Source organism: Oryctolagus cuniculus, chromosome 3, assembly GCF_051225735.1.
Source record: "Oryctolagus cuniculus isolate XC-2025 breed Fujian yellow rabbit chromosome 3, ASM5122573v1, whole genome shotgun sequence".
Lineage (NCBI taxonomy): Eukaryota > Metazoa > Chordata > Mammalia > Lagomorpha > Leporidae > Oryctolagus > Oryctolagus cuniculus.
In genome coordinates this window covers 71,478,653-71,497,437 of record NC_142869.1, presented here as the reverse complement: position 1 = coordinate 71,497,437, position 18,785 = coordinate 71,478,653, and the positions used below count along the sequence as shown (strand labels likewise).

The window sequence follows — 18,785 nt, the reverse complement described above, 5'->3', positions numbered from 1 at the left end:
CCACAGCTCTGGCATCAAGATTTGTTTTCTAAGTCAGATATTCTTTCTTCTGCTTCATTTAATTTGTTGTTAAGGCTTTCCACTGCATTTTTAATTTGATCTGTTGAGTTCTTCATTTCTAATATTTCATTCTGATTTCTCTTTAAAACCTCAATTTCAGGGGAAAAGTTTTCATTCACGTCTTGTATGGATTTGTTTAATTCATGGATTTGCTTCTGATTACTTTTAAGTAATCCTACTATCAATTTTTTAAATTCTGTTTCTGGCATTTCTTCAATCTCTTCATTTTTTTTTAAAGATTTATTTATTTATTTGAAAGTCAGAGTTACACAGAGAGGAGAGGCAGAGAGAGAGAGGTCTTCCATCCACTGGTTCATTCCCCAGTTGGCTGCAACGGACCGCAGCTGCATCGATCCGAAGCCAGGAGCCAGGAGCTTCTTCTAGGACTCACATGCCAGAGCAGAGGCCCAAGGACTTGGGCCATCCTCTACTGCTTTCCCAGGCCATAGCAGAGACCTGGATGGGAAGAGGAATAGTCAGGACTAGAACTGGCATCCATGTGTGATGCCGGTGCTTCAGGCCAGGGCATTAACCCACTGCGCCACAGTGCTGGCCCCAATCTCTTCATCTTTGCATTCTAGTTTGCATTCTAGTGTTGTTGTGTTCCTTTGGGAGCATCATGTTGTCTTCCTTATTCTTGTTTCTTGAATTGCTGCATTTATTTTTAGGAATTTGTGGAGATACTTGTTGGTTTTTTTTTTTTTTCTTCTTTCCCCTGTGATGGCTTTTATCTTTGGACTATGCCTTTGTGGCTTAGTGGAGTGTCTGATCTTTCAGTGAATACCTAGAGATGTGTGCTGGGTATAGCCAGGGAGCTCTGTTCAGTGCTCCAGGGTGAGGGGAGTGCCTAAGGTGACACCCAAATTGGGCATGGTAAATCTCTCTCTCTTTTTATTAATCAGAGGGAAGTTTGATCGGCTCTGTTGGCACAGTCTCACACTCACCTCATCTCCTTCAAGGAGACCAATGCCTGGGCACTAACCCCAGTGGGTATAATATTTTCCATGCTGCCACAAGAACCACCCAAAGTATCCTCACAGTCCTCAGTGTGACACAGATCCTACAGCAGTGACCCTCACCAGGGAATCAGGGAGCCCTGAGCATGTGGAGCCACCCACAATGACTGCCCAAAGATCCAGCCACACCCTGCACCTTCCCACACAGCCACAGTGTTTTCACAGCCCCAGCACACAAGACTCCCACGGTCATGAGCATCCAACCTCCTGTCAATTCTCCTAGCCAGATTCAGGCTGTTACATATATCCAAAATGGCACCCACCCTCTTTTGGCTAGTTACAGGATGGTGGTGCCAGGTGATCAGGAAGAGGGAAATGTGCCTCCTTTTTTGTCCTCTTGGTTGGCAGGTACACCGTCCCCCATAGGGCTCCAAGCTGGACTGACAATGCCAGGCTCTTCCTGCAACTTTATTGTCAGTGGCTTGGATTGTTCCAGTCTGGTCTCACCTCACTCTCCAAAGCTGATGTTGAGGCTCTCAGCTGCTTGGGTCCCGAGTTGTGCACATCTACACCCTCTATGTAGATCCGCAGTGTCCCTCTAATTTGCATGAAGTTTCCTCTGCAATTTTCTCTCTTTCCTGAGATTGTACTCTGTCCACTTGTTTTGTTTTGTTTGTTTGTTTGTTTTAAACTATCTTCCCTTAGACTAAAGCAGAAAGATCCCTCCCTATTCTGCCATCTTGGAATGTTTTCATACAGAAAAATTCTTATATCCTCAGCATGTGTGGGATCAGATCAGATCACAATTGCCTCACTCGGCTACCACCCATTTCTTTGGTTTCATTTAGAAGAAAATTCACATCTCCTCCCACTTTCTCTTGGATCAATCAGGCTTTCACAACCCCACTTGACCAACACAACTTTGTTTTCAATGTTACCAATGATCTTCATGTAGCTAAATGACATTTCCCAGTTCCTATCTTACCCATCAGCACATCTGATATAACTATTCACCTCCTCTCATTGAAATGCTTTCTCCACTTGGCTTCTAGAAAGTATTCACTGCCTTCAGTGACTCTTCCGCCACCTCTGCCCATGTCTCCTTTGCTGGCTGTTCTTCTTCATGTCTTAATGTTGGAATGCCCTGTAGCTCAGTCCTCCTACTTCCCCTGCATTCCCACTCTTCTCTGATCACATCTTTAGTAACCGCATCTAGTCTTATGGCATTAAATACCACTGACAACTTTCACATTTATATCTGGAGCCTAGATGCCTCTCCTGACTGCCAAAACCTGATTTATTCAATTCTGTATTTAATTTATTAATTTATTTAATTCTCTGTTGTCACTTAGCTATTTAAAAGGCATCACAAATCCAACATGTCTAAAACAAACACACAATCCTTCCCCTGTACCCCAAGGCCCATCTTGTTCTCCCAAATACTTTTCTGTCTCAGTTATTGGCAATTAAACCCTTTTAGATGCTTAGGATAAAAACTCAGAATTATCCTTGACTCCTATTTCTCTCGTAATTCATATGCAGTCAGTGAGCAAGTTCTGTTGCCTTTACCTACAAAATATCCCCAAAAACCTGACCACCTCTCACCACCTCTACTTTTGCTACTCTCTCCAAGCCACCATCCATTTCTTGTCTGGATTATTGCAATGATCTTGTAAGTTTCCCTACTTTTACATTTACCCCACCATAGTCTTTCCTCCTCTTAATAGGGCAGCCAAAGTGATGTATTTAAAATGTGAGCTCCTGTTAGTCCTTGCTGGAAACCCTCCAAGGGCTTCTTATCTCCCAAGAGGTTGTATATATCTGTCCTTGTTACTTCTTGCCTTTTCTCTTATACTCCCACCTCACTTATTCTGCTGTAGCCACAATGGATTCCTTGTTATTTTAAAATACACCAGACATGTCCTACCTCAGAATTTTTTAATTGAGTCAGGTAACTTAATTAAAATAGTTACAGATGTGACACACCATGCTAACTCATCTTAAATAAAACTACAGTCATGATTTGCCTTCTCCAAATATATGTTCTCTCAGGTAGTCCATCCGAGCATCCTTGGTTGACAGTGCCATAGAGTTCCATTCAAAATGAGGGATCTGTAAAGTAAATAATGTAGTATGAATGAAAGTTTTTATAAAATGTATTAATTAATTTAGTTGAGTGGTAGAGCAACAGAGAAGGGGAGAGACGGAGAGACCTTTCATCTGCTGGTTCACTTCCCAAATGGATGCAACAGGGCTGGACCAGGCAGAAGCCAAGAGCCAGGAACTCTATCCAGGTCTCCCACATGGGTGGCAGAGGCCCAAGCACTTGGGCCTTCCATTGCCATCCCAGGCACATTAGCAGGGAGCTGGATTGAAAGCAGAGTAACTGGCACTCAGACTGGCCCTCCAATATGGAATGTCAGAGTTGCAAGCAGTGGCTTAATGTGCTGCACTAGAATGCTCATCCCGTGAATAAAAACTTTAAAAACAACTACAAAAGACATCAAGGAAGACTTATCAGCCCTACTGAACAATGCTGTAGGATCCTATTAAATTAGTTGATGTGAGTATAGCCTTTGAGTCCCTTTTGGAAGTCAGGTGGGTCCATCTTCCCAACACTGCCTAGAAGACCTTTTCCTGCCTCGAAGCTCCCTTCATCTTCCCATCCCCACAATACCAACAATGGACATTTTTTTCCTACATACTTGTTCTCTTATAACTCTGTCCATATCCATAGTCCTTCTCTCCTTTGTAAGATAAATATACAAGGGGCTGGTGTTGTGGCGTAGCTGGTAAAGCTGCTGCCTGCAGAACCTACATCCCCTATGGGTGCCAGTTTAAGTCCTGGCTGCTCCATTTCCAATCCAGCTCCTTGCTAATGTCCTGGGAAAGAGTGGGAGATGGCCCAAGTGCTTGGGCTCCTGCATCCACATGGGGGGCCTGAAAGAAGCTCCAGTCTGTTGGCTTTGGATCAGCACAGCTTTAGCCATTGCAGCCATTTGGGGAGTGAACCAGTGGATGGAAAACCTCTCTCTCGGCCTCTGCCTCTCTGTAATTCTGCCTTTCAAATAAATAAATCAGTCTTTAAAAAAAAAAGATAAATATACAAATCAATGAACCTTTTAAAGACAATAAAAGAAATGAGTTTTTTTTTCTTTATATATATATAAATGTTTGTTTATATGAGGGACAAAGAAAGAGACAGACAGAGCTTGCATCCATTGGTTTACTCCCCAAATGCCTGCAATGACCCTGGGCTGGAGGCTGAAGCTGGGAGCTGGGAACTCAATGCAGGACTTCCATGTGGGTGGAAGGAACTCAGCTACCTAAGCCATCAGCTGCTGCTCCTAGGGTGTGCATTAGCAGGAATCAAGAGAGGAACTGGAACTCGACCCCAGGCAATCTGGTGTGAGATGAGAGTATTCCAAGCGGTGTCTTAACTGGTAGGCCAAAGGCTTGTCCCCTTTATTTCTTTTTTTAATTTATTTGAAAGGCAGAGTTAGAGAAAGGCAGAGGCAGAGAGAGAGAAAGAGAGAGGTCTTTCATCTGCTGGTTCACTCCTCAGATGGCAGCAATGGCTGGAGCAGAGCCGATCCAAAGCCAGGATCCAGGAGCTTCTTTCAGGTCTCCCACTTGGGCACAGAGGCCCAAGGACTTGGGCCATCTTCTACTGCTTTCCCAGGCTATACTGAGAGCTGGATTAGAAGTGGAATAGCCAGGACTCAAACTGGCACCCATATGAGATGCCAGCACATATGAGATGCTACACCACAGCACTGGCCCCTCCTTTATTTGTTAATCTATAAATAAATCCTCAGTTTTAGAGATTCCTTACCTTTTTTTTATATCATAAAGGTAATTCTGGAACTTTCATAATAAAAGCAAATATATGTACAGTCAGTGTCTCTGCTGAAGTACATGTATTGCATACCTGAACTACACGATAACCCAAGATTTCTAAGTGTCGTTTTTTCATAGCAGATTTTCCTTTTAAGTGAGGGATGTTTGTACAGAAAGCTTTTGAATCCAAAAATTCCAAAGCAATCCTGCAAAAAATAAAAAATAAATATTTACTTCTGAAATCAAAATGTGACACTGAATAACTACAAGCCTTTCAGGAACAACAATGCATCTTTATAAACTAACAAAAGCCAAACGAATATAAATGAGTATACCAAGTTATTTTTCTTTCTTCCTTTTGTAAATTTATTTGAGAGATAGAAATTTATTTATTTGAGAGAAAAAGAAGAAGAGAGGCACATTCCCATCTTCCCATCTGATGGTTCAGTCCCCAAACACCCACAACCTTAGGCCAGGCTGGATCCCAAGCCAGGAGCTGGAAACTCAGTCCAGGTCTCCCATGTGAGTTGCAGGAACCCAATTACTTGAGCCATCACTGCTGCCTCCCAGGGTCTGCACTAGCAGGAAGCAGGACTCAGGAGCTGGAGCTGGGAACAAAACCTAGGTACTCCAATGTGAGAGGTGGGCATCCTAACCACCGGGTCCCCAGGCTTTTTTTTTTTAAAGATTTATTGATTGATTGAAAGGCAGAGTTACAGACAGGCAGAGGCAGAGAGAGAGAAAGAGAGACAGAGAGAGAGGTCTTTCATCTGCTGTTTCACTCCCCAAATAGCCGCAACTGCTGGAGTTGCACTGATCCGAAACCAGGAGCCAGGAGCTTCTTCAGTGTCTCCCACGTGGGTGCAGGGGCCCAAGGACTTGGGCTGTCTTCTACCAGGCCATAGCAGAGAGCTGGATCAGTAGGTAGTGGAACAGCCGAGACTCAAACCGGCACCCATATGGGATGCCAGCACTGCAGGTGGCGGCTTTACCGCTATGCCACAGCACTGCTTCCCCCAGATTATTTTTTTACTTAAAAAATTAATAACTGATGAGAAAGGTATTCATTTAAAGAAAATTATAGTAATTAAAATGAAAACTTTTAAAAGTTACAATAAATATCTCCCTACTCTCATCCATTTGTTTCTTTCATTACACACTGACTACATATAAGGGAGGTGCTCTGAAATAAAGCAACATAGAGTTATAATCTATCTGAGAACACATGATGTATTGTAAGTAATCTAATGCAGTGCAGAAGGTGGCTAAGGGCTATCAGAAAAGTAGAGATGTCTAGGAGTATAAAAGAAGATGCTATTTACTTGCAATAAAGGACGACCAGGCAGCACTTTGGAGAGACTCTTTGGCTAGGTGAGGGAAGGACATTCGGGCAGAAGGCCCAGCAGAGCAAAGGTACAAAGATAGATGGCATAGGGATAGCAGCAGACTCTTCTAAAGTGAGTCCTTGAGAGCCAAGTTCATTTTATTAGGCCAAATTTAACATTTGGATACAATCTTAAACTAAGAAATAAATTACCTTTCAGCTCCTGGTGGCAGCCTTGATCCAACTATTTGGGTATTTGATTCCCAGGACATTTCTGGTAGTTTTCCCAAAGTTGTATTATGGCTCACATAAGGAAGAGGTTTTTTCCTTTTATCCAAGATACATTCAAAATCTTAAGGGAAATAGGTAGGAATCAACAGTATTAATCAGGTATATTCTTACAGGTAAAAATTTAAGACATATCTAGGTATACGAGTATATGCATATACATACACATGAAACTATAATGAATCTCCCTAATTATCCAACTTATTTTATAAGATCTGCTCCAATGACACTCTCTTTGAAAAACAATCAATAAAAATCTATCAGCAAGTATTACTAAAATAAATTTAGCACTGGGCTACATTTAGTACTGGTTAGGTCAAGTCACATTAAAGACTTTTATTCTAATCTCCTTAAGTATCTGGTCACATTTGAAAGGAGCTAACACAATTCTTCTGAAAATGAATATCAAGCATTATACAATTGCTGTTTTTCTACCCTTAACAAATGATGGGTTTAAGTAATGAGTGATCACTGATGGCTGACAAAATCAGTAGGTAAAAAGCTATTGGGTCGGCCGGCACCGTGGCTCACTAGGCTAATCCTCCGCCTGCGGCGCCGGCACCCTGGGTTCCAGTCCCAGTTGGGGCGCTGGATTCTGTCCCGGCTGCTCCTCTTTCAGTCCAGCTCTCTGCTGTGGCTCGGGAGGGCAGTGGAGGATGGCCCAAGTGCTTGGACCCCTGCACCCGAATGGGAGACCAGGAGGAAGCACCTGGCTTCTGGCTTTGGATCGGCGCAGCACACTGGCCATAGCGGCCATTGGTGGGGGTGAACCAACAGAAGGAAGACCTTCCTCTCTGCCTCTCTCTCTCACTGTCTAACTCTGCCTGTAAAAAAAAAAAAAAAAAAAAAAAAAAAAAAAAAAAAAGCTATTGGGGTGTGGTGGTGGAACTTTCTAAAGGATAATATAATAAATAAAAAGAAGCACACAACCATTGTCTGCATCAGTAAGAAGTATACACCACCTATGAAGCTATCTGGCAAAGAAAAAACAATTTATAGACTGCCTTTGTGGCACAGTGGGTTAAGCTGCCATGTGGGATGCCCACATCTCATACTGTAGTGTTGGTTTGAGTCCTGACTGTTCTACTTCTGATCCAGCTTCCTGGGAAGGCAGAGTATAATGGCCCAGTTCTTGGGTCCCCACCACCCATGTGGGAGACCTAGATGAAGTATCAAGCTCCCAACTTTAGCCTGATTCAGCCCCAGTCATTGCGGCCATTTTTGAAGTGAACCAATGGATAGAAGATCTCTCTTCCTCTGTCTCTCACTCTGCCTTACAAATAAACAAATAAATCTCTTTTTTAAAAAAATCCAACCTAAAATCCAATCAAGCCCCTAGTCCTTCATATTAGATTACAGGCAACATAAAGGAAACAGAAACATGTTAAAATGACACAACGGGGTTGAAATTAGAAAAGCCTAGAATATGTACAGAGTGTTTTTCTCAATTAACAAAATAAGAGAAGCCGGCGCCGTGGCTCAATAGGCTAATCCTCCACCTTGCGGCGCCGGCACACCGGGTTCTAGTCCCGGTTGGGGCGCCGGATTCTGTCCCGGTTGCCCCTCTTCCAGGCCAGCTCTCTGCTATGGCCAGGGAGTGCAGTGGAGGATGGCCCAGGTGCTTGGGCCCTGCACCCCATGGGAGACCAGGAAAAGCACCTGGATCCTGGCTCCTGCCATCGGATCAGCGCGGTGCACCGGCTGCAGCAGCGGCCATTGGAGGGTGAACCAACGGCAAAGGAAGACCTTTCTCTCTGTCTCTCTCTCTCACTGTCCACTCTGCCTGTCAAAAAAAAAAAAAAAAAAAAAAAAAAGAGAGAGAGAGAAAAAAGTAGAACTTATAAATCAACCTAATCACAATTTGTAGGATTTTTTTTTTTAATTTGACAGGTAGAGTTATAGACAGTGAGAGAGAGAGAGAGAGAGACAGAGAGAAAGGTCTTCCTTCCGTTTGGTTCATCCCCCAAATGGCCGCTACAGCCAGCACTACACCAATCCGAAGCCAGGAGCCAGGTGCTTCTTCCTGGTCTCCCATGCGGGTGCAGGGGCCCAAGCACTTGAGCCATCCTCCACTGCACTCCCGGGCCACAGCAGAGAGCTGGACTGGAAGAGGAGCACCCAGGACTAGAACCCGGTGCCCATATGGGATGCTGGGGCCGCAGGGGGAGGAATAACCAAGTGAGCCACGGCACCAGCCCCAATTTGTAGGATTTTTTAAAAAGATTTAGTTTTATTTATCTGAAAGGCAGATTGACAGAAAGACGTGAGGAGAGGAAGAGATAGAAAAAGGGAGAAGGCCGGCGCCGCAGCTCACTAGGCTAATCCTCCGCCTAGCGGCGCCGGCACACCGGGTTCTAGTCCCGGTCGGGGCGCCGGATTCTGTCCCGGTTGCCCCTCTTCCAGACCAGCTCTCTGCTGTGGCCAGGGAGTGTAGTGGAGGATGGCCCAGGTGCTTGGGCCCTGCACCCCATGGGAGACCAGGAAAAGACCTGGCTCCTGGCTCCTGCCATCGGATCAGTGCGGTGCGCCGGCCGCAGCGCGCCGGCCGCGGCGGCCATTGGAGGGTGAACCAACGGCAAAGGAAGACCTTTCTCTCTGTCTCTCTCTCTCACTGTCCACTCTGCCTGTAAAAAAAAAAGAAAAGAAAAAAGAAAAAAAAGAAAAAAGGGAGAGAGAGATATGACAGGTACTCAAGCACTTGGGCCATCATCTACTGCCTCCTTGACACATTAGCAGGAAGCTGGATGGGAAGTAGAGCACCCAGCACTCAAACTAGCTCTCTGATATGGGATGCAGGAGTCTTAAGTAGCAGTTTAATCTGCTGCACCACAACACCCACTTCAGATCCCAGTTTGTACAAATAAACTGCATAATAAAACACAGATAACTGAGGGAGCAGGCATATGGTGCAGATGCCACTTGGGACACATCTATCCCATATCAGATGCCTGGACCAAGTCCCACCTCTGCTCCCAACTCCAAGTTCCTGCTAATGAACACCTTGGGAGACAGTAGGTGATGGCTCAAGTACTTCAGTCCCTTCCACCCATGTGGGAGACTTGAATGGAGTTGCTGGCTCCTGGCTTTTCAGTGTATACAATATTATTTTTACATAAAATTGCAGCATTGTTTGACAGATGCACATACTAACCAAAACCCTACAGATTGGTTAACTCATAGCATTCTCATTCAATGAAACATCATGCAGTCACTAAAAATGTTGCAATATCTGTTGGCATCAAAAAATATGTACAAAATATGAATAGAGTTACAAAGATTACAGAATAAGTCACCTTTGGTTTTTAGAAAAGTCAGCTAGAAATAGAAAACATACACCAAACAGAGGCTATATCAGGAGTGATTTTTCTTTTTGATTATTTGCCCTTTCCAGCTAACCTATTCTAAGCATGTATCATGTGACTTTTTTTACAGTCCTTATTTTTAAACCTTAAGCAAGACCTATGATTCATAGTTCTCAATTATGTTATGAGTACACAGTCTTAATCATACCATATTTAGTCAAATATTGCTTAATTAAATTTTATTTTAAATGATTTATATACATTTTAACATAAAAACAAGCCTTGACAATGGGAATAATAAATATGAATAGGAAATGCAATCGAGGTACAATCATCCTAGTTTCAGTACTAATTACATGTGTGACTTTGGGACAGGTTATCAGGCATGATTTTTCTCTTCTCCATATTTTCCAAATGTTCTATACTGGAATATATTATTATATATTATTGTATATTCTATATTAAATATTATTGTATATTATTTCTTGATTAAAAGAAACATTAACAAAACAGAACATAATAGTAGGAATAAAGAGCCACCTACAATGTCTGTCATAAATGTTGACATCATTGTAAACTGTTTTAAAACCCTCTGTGACACGGGATTATAGAACATTCTCACATTTGTATCTTAGTCTGTTCCTTCTGTGATCATTACTTTTACAATAAACAGGGAGTGTATCTTTTAAAACAACTGACTGCCAGACTGAAAGTTGTCCCCCAGAATCTATTTTTCACTTCTGTTTTAATGGTCAGACTCCCTAAATCTTAGCTGGATATGTGGCCACTCAGAATAAAAACCATGTTTAAAAACCTCACGGGCTGCTAATGGTGGTGCAGGGCATAATTCAAAGGCAGCAGTTCTCCTACCTCCCCTCCTCTTCTGCTTGCATCCTAGGTAGACCTGGGGCAGCCATCTGGGCCATCGACATGGAAGCCACATATTGAGGATGTCAGATGGTAATAAAATAGAAGGACTCTGGATCTTTACTGTTTGTACAACTGGCCTGTCCACACGGCATACTCAAAGAATGACAAACACCCTAAACAGCACTCTGGCCTCAGAATCAGCCCTTAAGGCATTCGGATCTGGCTAAAAAGCCCATGAGAGCATTTCAGGCATGGAAAGCCAAGACACTGTGGCAAAAAATGGCCTACATGAAAATCTCTGTGAGTGAGGTCCCAGTGGAAAGAAGGGACCAACAAAGAAGGAGGTACCTTTCTCTCAAGGGAGGCGAGAACTTCCACTTTGATTATGGCCCTGTCTAAATAATGACAGGGTTTCTGGACTCAAAAGGCTTCCATAGCCTTGACAGCTCATGACAAGAGCCTGGAGTGATTACTTACGTCATAAATAAGAGTGTCAATTGTTAAATCAACAACAGGAGTCACTGTGCATTTGCTCCACATGTAGGACCTCTGTTTTTAATGAGTTGTACTATGGGAATTAATGTTAAAACCTGTCTTCAAACAGTACTTTATACTTTGTGTTTCTGTGTGGGTGCAAACAGTTGAAATCTTTACTTAGTATAGAGATAGTCTTCTGTATATAAAGATAATAAAAAATGAATCTTAATGAAGAATGGGATAGGAGAGGGAATAGGAGGTGGGACAGGAACAAGAGTGGGAGGGCAGGTATTGGGGGAAGAACTGCTAGATTCCAAAAGCTGTACCTATGAAATTTATATTTATTAAATAAAAGCTTTCTAAAAACAAAAAAAGAAAAGAAAAGAACAGAACTGGCCTGTCAGCCCTGGAAGAAGGAAATGAACTTTTAATTTAATCCTGCTATAGGCAGGATTCATAGGCAATTAATATAAAACCAAAGAAGGAAAGTGTGTACTCTGCAGTGATCGATGAGAGTATTAATGATTATGTGGCTCAGCCTCCTGCCTAGTAATGAAATATTCATAACCTGATCATCCAGCCTCTGCTTCAACATTATTTCTTCACAAAGCAGCCCATGCTATGCTGAGTTAAAATCTGTGACCTTTAATTTTTACCCTTTTTTTTTAAGCACTGAGAATTACCTAAGTCTTCCACATTATAATCCTTTAAGCATTCAAAAGTTATGCTCCCCTTTAAGACTTATATTTTTCAGGCTAAACATCTGCTTTTTTATTTTCAAATAAAATTTTCTTTATTTTTTTCCCAAAGAAACCTTTTATTTAAGGAATACAAAGGTCATGCATTTCATAACAAAATTTTCTTTAAAGATTCACTTATGTATTTAAAGGCAGAGAGAGAGAGAAAGAGAGAGAGCTTCCATCCGCTGGTTCACTCCCTAAATTCCAGCAACAACTAGAACTAGGCCAGAAGCCTGGAACTCCATCTATGTCTCTCACATAGGTGGTAGGAGCCCAAGTCCTTGGGCCATCATCACTGCTTCCCCAGGCACATTTGCAGGGAGCTGGGTCAAAAGTAGAGCAGCTAGGACTCCAACTGCCACTCATGTGGGATGCCAGCATTGCATGTATTGGCTTACCCCACTGTGCCACTACCTAGCATTGTTCCAAGGGTAATGCTAAATGCTTAGCATGCACTCCCAAGTAATCCTGGGAAGCAGCTGTTATTATTCCTAAAGGATGCACTGCACCTTTTTCCTCCTTCCTTTCCTCCTCCCCACCCCATTTCCTCCTTTTGTTAAGACCCTTGTTGGGGCTGGTGCAGCTGGTTAACGCCCTGGCCTGAAGCGCCAGCATCCCATATGGGCGCCGGTTCTATTCCCGGCTCCTCCTCTTCTGATCCAGCTCTCTGCTATGGCCTGGGAAATCAGTAGAAGATGGCCCAAGATCTTGGGCCCCTACACCCACGTGGAAGACCCGGAAGAAGCTCCTGGCTCCTGGCTTCGGATCAGTGCAGCTCTGGCCATTGCGGGCATTAGGGAAGTGAACCAGTGGATGGAAGACCTCTCTGTCTGTCTCTGTCTCTCTCTGTAACTCTGTCTTTCAAATAAATAAAATAAATCTTTAAAAAAAAAAAAAAAGACCCTTGTTGCCTAACCAGACCCTTTTGGACTCCTTGCAAAGCAAATGGCAAAGCAGATAAACTGCACAGGGCATCTTGTGAAACAGGTAAGAGGGAAGCTTCAAAGAGCCCCCTACTCTTCTGCCAGCGCCTTCTACCTCCCCTCCACCCTACCTGCCCCCCAACACCCCATAGAGGCAAATTCCCTCCTTAACCTGTCTCTGTTGAGGTTGATTCCATCTCCTTTCTGTCTCATTCCTGGGGGTAGACAAGGCCTAACAATTCCCATTTTATAGATGAAAAAACTAGTACATTCAGAAGCACTTGCTCACAGGTTGCAATCCATTAAGTCCTGGTCCTGTCTAGTAGTTTCTAAGCCATAATTTCCAGATCTCTCTCCCTCTATCCTCCTTTATTTCTCAACCCCATCTGTCACTGTCTCTCATGAATGGCAATATGCCAAAAAAAAAAAAAGTACGTAATACTAAGATGTGTGTGAAGGACAACAAACACTGGGACTACCAACTTTTTAATACCATAGTTTTAAATAGTATTTAATTTTTAGTAACCACTTACATTAATTTATAATCCCTTAAAATATCCTGTATGTATACAAATATTTTTTTAACCTCAATTTATAAAGTTTATGTTGATCCTCTTAGAATTTCATCTTTTTCATTTACAGGCACTGCTTAAATTTAGTAATATCTTTTTAACTTTGTTTTTAAAAATAGATTTATTTATTTATTTGAAAGGCAGAGTTACACAGAGAGAGGGGAAGACAGAGAGAAAAGTCTTCCATCTACTGGTTCCCTCCCCAAATGGCCACAACAGCCAGGGCTCGGCCAGGCTGAAACAAGAAGCCCAGAACTTCTGGTCACCCACATGGGTACGGGGGCCCAAGGACTCAGGCCATATTCCACTGCTTTCCCAGGCACATTAGCAGGGAGCTGGGTCAGAAGTAGAGCAGGACCAGTGCCCATAATGAATGCCGGTGTCATAGGCAGCAGCCTTACCCACTAACCACAGCACCAGCTTCTCTTTCCGACTCTTTTTTTTTTTTTTTTTTTTTTTGACAAGCAGAGTGGACAGTGAGAGAGAGAGAGACAGAGAGAAAGGTCTTCCTTTGCCGTTGGTTCACCCTCCAATGGCCACCACGTCTGGCGCGCTGCAGGCGGCACATCGCGCTGATCCGAAGCCAGGAGCCAGGTGCTTCTCCTGGTCTCCCATGCGGGTGCAGGGCCCAAGCACTTGGGCCATCCTCCACTGCCTTCCCGGGCCATAGCAGAGAGCTGGCCTGGAAGAGGGGTAACCGGGACAGAATCCGGTGCCCCGACAGAACCCGGTGTGCCGGCGCCGCAGGTGGAGGATTAACCTATTGAGCCGTGGTGCTGGCCTTCTTTCCGACTGTTACACAATATTGCCACCCAGCATCAGCTAGCCCACCAGCTTTATGTCATCCACAATTAGGTCAGAATGCTTTCTACATCTAGTCCACCTGAGAAAGAAGGTAAGCAGGTTAGGGACAAGCGTGATACCTTTGGAAATCTTCATCCAAGTTGAAAACCCAACTTAGTTTTTTAGATAAATTTAAAATAATGAAATTGAAATAAGAAGTCATTTCTCTGGCTTTAGCACACTGAGTAGAGTGGACAAAAGGTCTTAAAGATCCAGAAATTTTTAGTGAATCTGAATCTAGGTCTTAGAATTAATCAAAGAATGGTTTTAATTTTTTTTTCCCTGGAAAACAGCAAAATGCTGATGGTTTTCAAAGCTGGGCCATAAGAATTTGAGGATTCACTGTATTGTTCTTTCTACTTTTGTCTGTTTGGAAATTTTAATGATGACTTTAAAAAATTCCAAAGTTTTTCTTTTTAAAATTCTAGCTGATGATTCTATTCAAATTAGCCTGGCCTTCAGAAAGTAGCTACCAACCAACCAACCAACTACTTACCTACTGTATGGTAGTATGAAGTAAGAACTGAGGCTTTTACATAGTTGATCCCACCCAGGACCTCTGCTAATAGTTTATAAATCTGTTGTTGTGCTCCATCCACACTGCCAATATCTTAATGAAAAGAAAAATGATTAGGCCATTTAGGTTCATCAGTTTTTGAATGAAAATCATCCAAATTCTATAAACTGGGAAAATAGTATTTCCAGTATGCACTCCAATGTAATGCCATATATAATAACACTAAATTCAAGACATGCTCTTTGCTCTCAATCAAGAGGCTTTGTGTCCTAAATATTAAGAAATTCTTGTAATACAAATCTCATCTGAAATTAAACAGATCATGGAACTCTTGGGAACTTGCAAATCATGTTTAGGTTTACCAATGTACTACCTGATAATTTGCTTTAGAATTAAACATCAGTATCCAACTAAAAGAAAACTCAAACCTCTATTATAGTGTTGTTGGCAGAAATGGTCATGAAACCACGGAATCTGAAACTCAGGGCATTCCAAGCAGACTGCTCTGTTTAACTCCATAAGACGAAACTGGATCCTTGTACTCAGAGATGAAGGTAAAACTGAAATAAAAAAAAAATCCACATAGATTTTGATAGCTTAGACCAACCAAAACAACCCATTTTTCCATATTCACTTATCACGACTATTGGTCACTACTTTTATTCTCATATTATAAAAATCACTTCATTTGCATATAAATGTGTTCTATTTTTAAATTACGACATTCAGTCGCATGATTAGGACCAACTCCAACATTGTTTTCATTAATTGTGAATGTTGTAATTTCCATTTAAAAACAAAAACCAAGAACTTTCATTGACCTAATATTTGACATTTACCAATCCTCAGGAAACAATCAAAGATTCATGTCTAACAGCTCATTGTTTATGATAACAAGAACTGGAAACAAGCTATAGGATAAACAAATTTTACTTAATCTATATAATGGCATATTATGTAGCCAATAAAAAATCATGACATCAAAAAAATATTCAGTGACATGGAAAACTGTTCAAAATATATTTACATGAAAAAAGACAACATAGAAAAGTGAATATACAAATAAACCAAATTTTGTTTTAATAAACTTTTAGACATATATACATACATATATGAACAAGAAAAAGGCAGAAAATATTCTAAAACATTAAAAGTAGTGGTAAGATTATGGGCAATTTTCTATTTTTTACTTTTATGTGTTTTTCAAATTTCGTATAATAATCATGAACTATTTCAATAAAGAGAAAAGTTATCAATATTTAAATGCTTCAGTATAGAAACAGGTAAAACTTGGATACAAAGCACAAGTGATAATTTAATAAATTAAAATGTAGATACATACTCTCAAGTTGAGAATCTAATCTGGCTAAGAATTTGATGTTAAAAATTGCCTTTAGCAGATCTTCTGGAAAATATTCAACTGTGGCCAAAGAGAAACCAAGAAACACTAACACAAGAGGATCCAATATACCTAAAATAAAAATATTAAAATAAAAATTTAAAAAAATTTAATGTACAGTCACCTCACAAATAAACATATACTTTATTTGGGTAAAGGCAGCCTCTAAAAAATGATATAAACACAAGATTAACAAAACTAATCTACACAAGTCAGGACAGGGAGTCAGCTTTGGGTGGAGGAGAGTAGGAACGGGGGATGCGAGAACAACCCTGTGATAATACGCTGTTTCTCATGCTCGGGGGGAGCCAATCTGCATAAAGTCACACTTTTATATTGTCACTTTTATGCCTCAATAAAAAGTTTTTAAAACTGCCTTGAAAAGAGAAATAATACAAAAGGATCATAGCATATATAAAAAGGAGAATGATACCAATCTACATATCGCTGACAATAATGTAATAGCATTCAGAAGGTGTTAGGGACCATTCTAAACACTTTAGATGTGTTAATGCAGATAAAACTTCTTGTGCATGTAGGAACCATCAGGATCTCTGCATTAGAAATGGGCATATAGAGAGACTGGCTGAAGGATGTAGAGTTAGTGAGTCTCACCCAGAAGGCCCAGCTCTGAGACCTGGACTGCTACCTCACGCTGCTTTCTGGGGACCTCGGGTTTCCAGATGGGGTGCACACACATTTCAGGCTCCAGTCTCACCCAGCATCTCCCCTTTACCTGTCACCCAGCAGCATGGCAGATGCTCCAGAATTTAAGGTTGGAGGTCACTTACCTGATTAGTCTCATCCCAGAGACACTTCTGATGCGGGGGAAAGAGTCACTTAAAATGCCCTCTTAGCATCAGTATCTTTTTGTTTTTTAAATAAATTCCTTTTTTAAAAAAGAGATTGGCCAGCACCGCAGCTCACTAGGCTAATCCTCCTCCTGCGGCACCGGCACCCTGGGTTCTAGTCCCAGTCGGGGCACCGGTTCTAGTCCTCTTCCAGTCCAGCTCTCTGCTGTGGACCGGGAATGCAGTGGAGGATGGCCCAAGTGCTTGGGCCCTGCACCTGCATGGGAGATCAGGAGGAAGCACCTGGCTCCTGGCTTCGGATGGGCACGTCATGCCTGCCACAATGCAGCGGGCCATAGCGGCCACTTGGGGGGTGAACCAATGGAAAAGGAAGACCTTTCTCTCTGTCTCTCTCTTGCTGTCTAACTCTGCCTGTCAAAAAAAAAAAAAATCTCTCTTTTTTGGGCCATCCTCCACTGCACTCCTGGGCCACAGCAAAGAGCTGGACTAGAAGAGGAGCAACCGGGACAAAATCCGGTGCCCCAACAGGGACTAGAACCCAGGGTGTCGGCGCTGCAGACAGAGGATTAGCCAAGTGAGCCACGACACCGGCCTATTCTATTTATTGAAAGAGTTACAGAGAGAGAGGTAGAGACAGAGAGAGAGAGGTCTTCATCTGCTGGTTCATTCCCCAAATGGCTGCAACAGCCGGAACTGTGCTGATCCAAAGCCAGGAGCCAGGGGCTTCTTTTGGGCCTCCAGGGGCCCAAGGACTTGGGCCATCCTCTGCTGCTTTCCCAGGCCATAGCAGAGAGCTGGATCAGAAGTGGAGTAGCTGGGACTCAAACACGCACCCATACACAATGCTGGTGCTGCAGGCTGGGGCTTTAACCCTCTGTACCACAGCACTGGCCCTTAGCATCAGTATTCTTACATAGGATAGAAAAGACAACATTAAATCTTGCCTTTTGGAGTGTTCGCTGAGTTTATTTAACAAAGCAAGACCAAATCATAAATGAGGCTAACAGTGATGGTCTCCATCAGCAAAACTGACTTTCCAAAATGAATCTTTCTTCAAAACAAAATTTTTATTCCATTATTTAAATTTTTACTTACAAAGTTCTTTAAGGACTCTTCATTCTCTCATTAAGTCCTAAAAACTCAACAGTTGTACTCCTCAATTGTCCTTCTCTTTTAGGCTTTAGTTGAAAAAAAAAAAAATCTAGGGGGCAGATATTATGGCACAGTGAGTGAAGCTGCTGTCTGGGAAACCTGCTTCTCATATCAGAGTGTAGGTGTGAGTCCCAGCTGCTCCACTGCCAATCTAGCTTCCTGCCAGTGCATCTGGAGGCAGCAGATGATGGCCCAAGTACTTGGATTCCTGACATCTATGTGGGAGACCAGGATTGAGTTTCTGGCTCTGGACTTTAACCTGGTCCAGTCTTGGCTGTTCCAGACATTTGGGTAGTAATCCAGCAGACAGAAGTTCTACCTCTCTCTTTCCCTCTTCCTTTATCATTCTATCTTCCAAATTCAGGGATGGTGCTGTGGTGCAGTGGGTTAGGCTGTGGCCTGTGACACCAGCATCCCATGTGAGCACTGGTTCAAGTCCCCACCACTCCACTTCCAATGCAGCTCCCTGCTAATGCGCCTGGGAAGGCAGCAGGGGATGGCCCAAATATATGGGCCCCTACACCCATGTAGGAGACCTGGATGGAGTTGCAGGCTCCTGGCTTCGGCCTGGCTTTGGCCCGGGCCCTAGCCCAGGCCCAGCATTTGCAGCCATTTGGGGAATGAACCAGATGGAAGATCTCTTTGTCTCCTTCTATCTCCCTCCATCTCTTTGTAACTCTGTCAAATAAATAAATTTTTTAAAAAATAGT

General features: G+C 42.6%; 1 protein-coding gene across 15 annotated transcripts in view; it reads right to left on the bottom strand.

The window, feature by feature from the left end:
* Positions 1-2,940: 2,940 nt before the first annotated feature.
* FASTKD1 (FASTK mitochondrial RNA regulator 1) overlaps positions 2,941-18,785 on the bottom strand; it is a 48,315-nt gene continuing 32,470 nt past the window's right edge. For all 15 annotated transcript variants that reach the window (XM_008258710.5, XM_051849427.3, XM_051849430.3 and 12 more), the window contains 6 exons: positions 16,055-16,183; positions 15,141-15,272; positions 14,692-14,805; positions 6,394-6,532; positions 4,948-5,062; positions 2,941-3,128 (listed from right to left, as the gene is read on the bottom strand). In XM_008258710.5, coding sequence (XP_008256932.1) covers positions 3,033-3,128; positions 4,948-5,062; positions 6,394-6,532; positions 14,692-14,805; positions 15,141-15,272; positions 16,055-16,183 — 725 coding nt within the window. In that variant the 3' untranslated portion in view covers positions 2,941-3,032. The remainder of the gene's footprint in view (positions 3,129-4,947; positions 5,063-6,393; positions 6,533-14,691; positions 14,806-15,140; positions 15,273-16,054; positions 16,184-18,785) is intronic.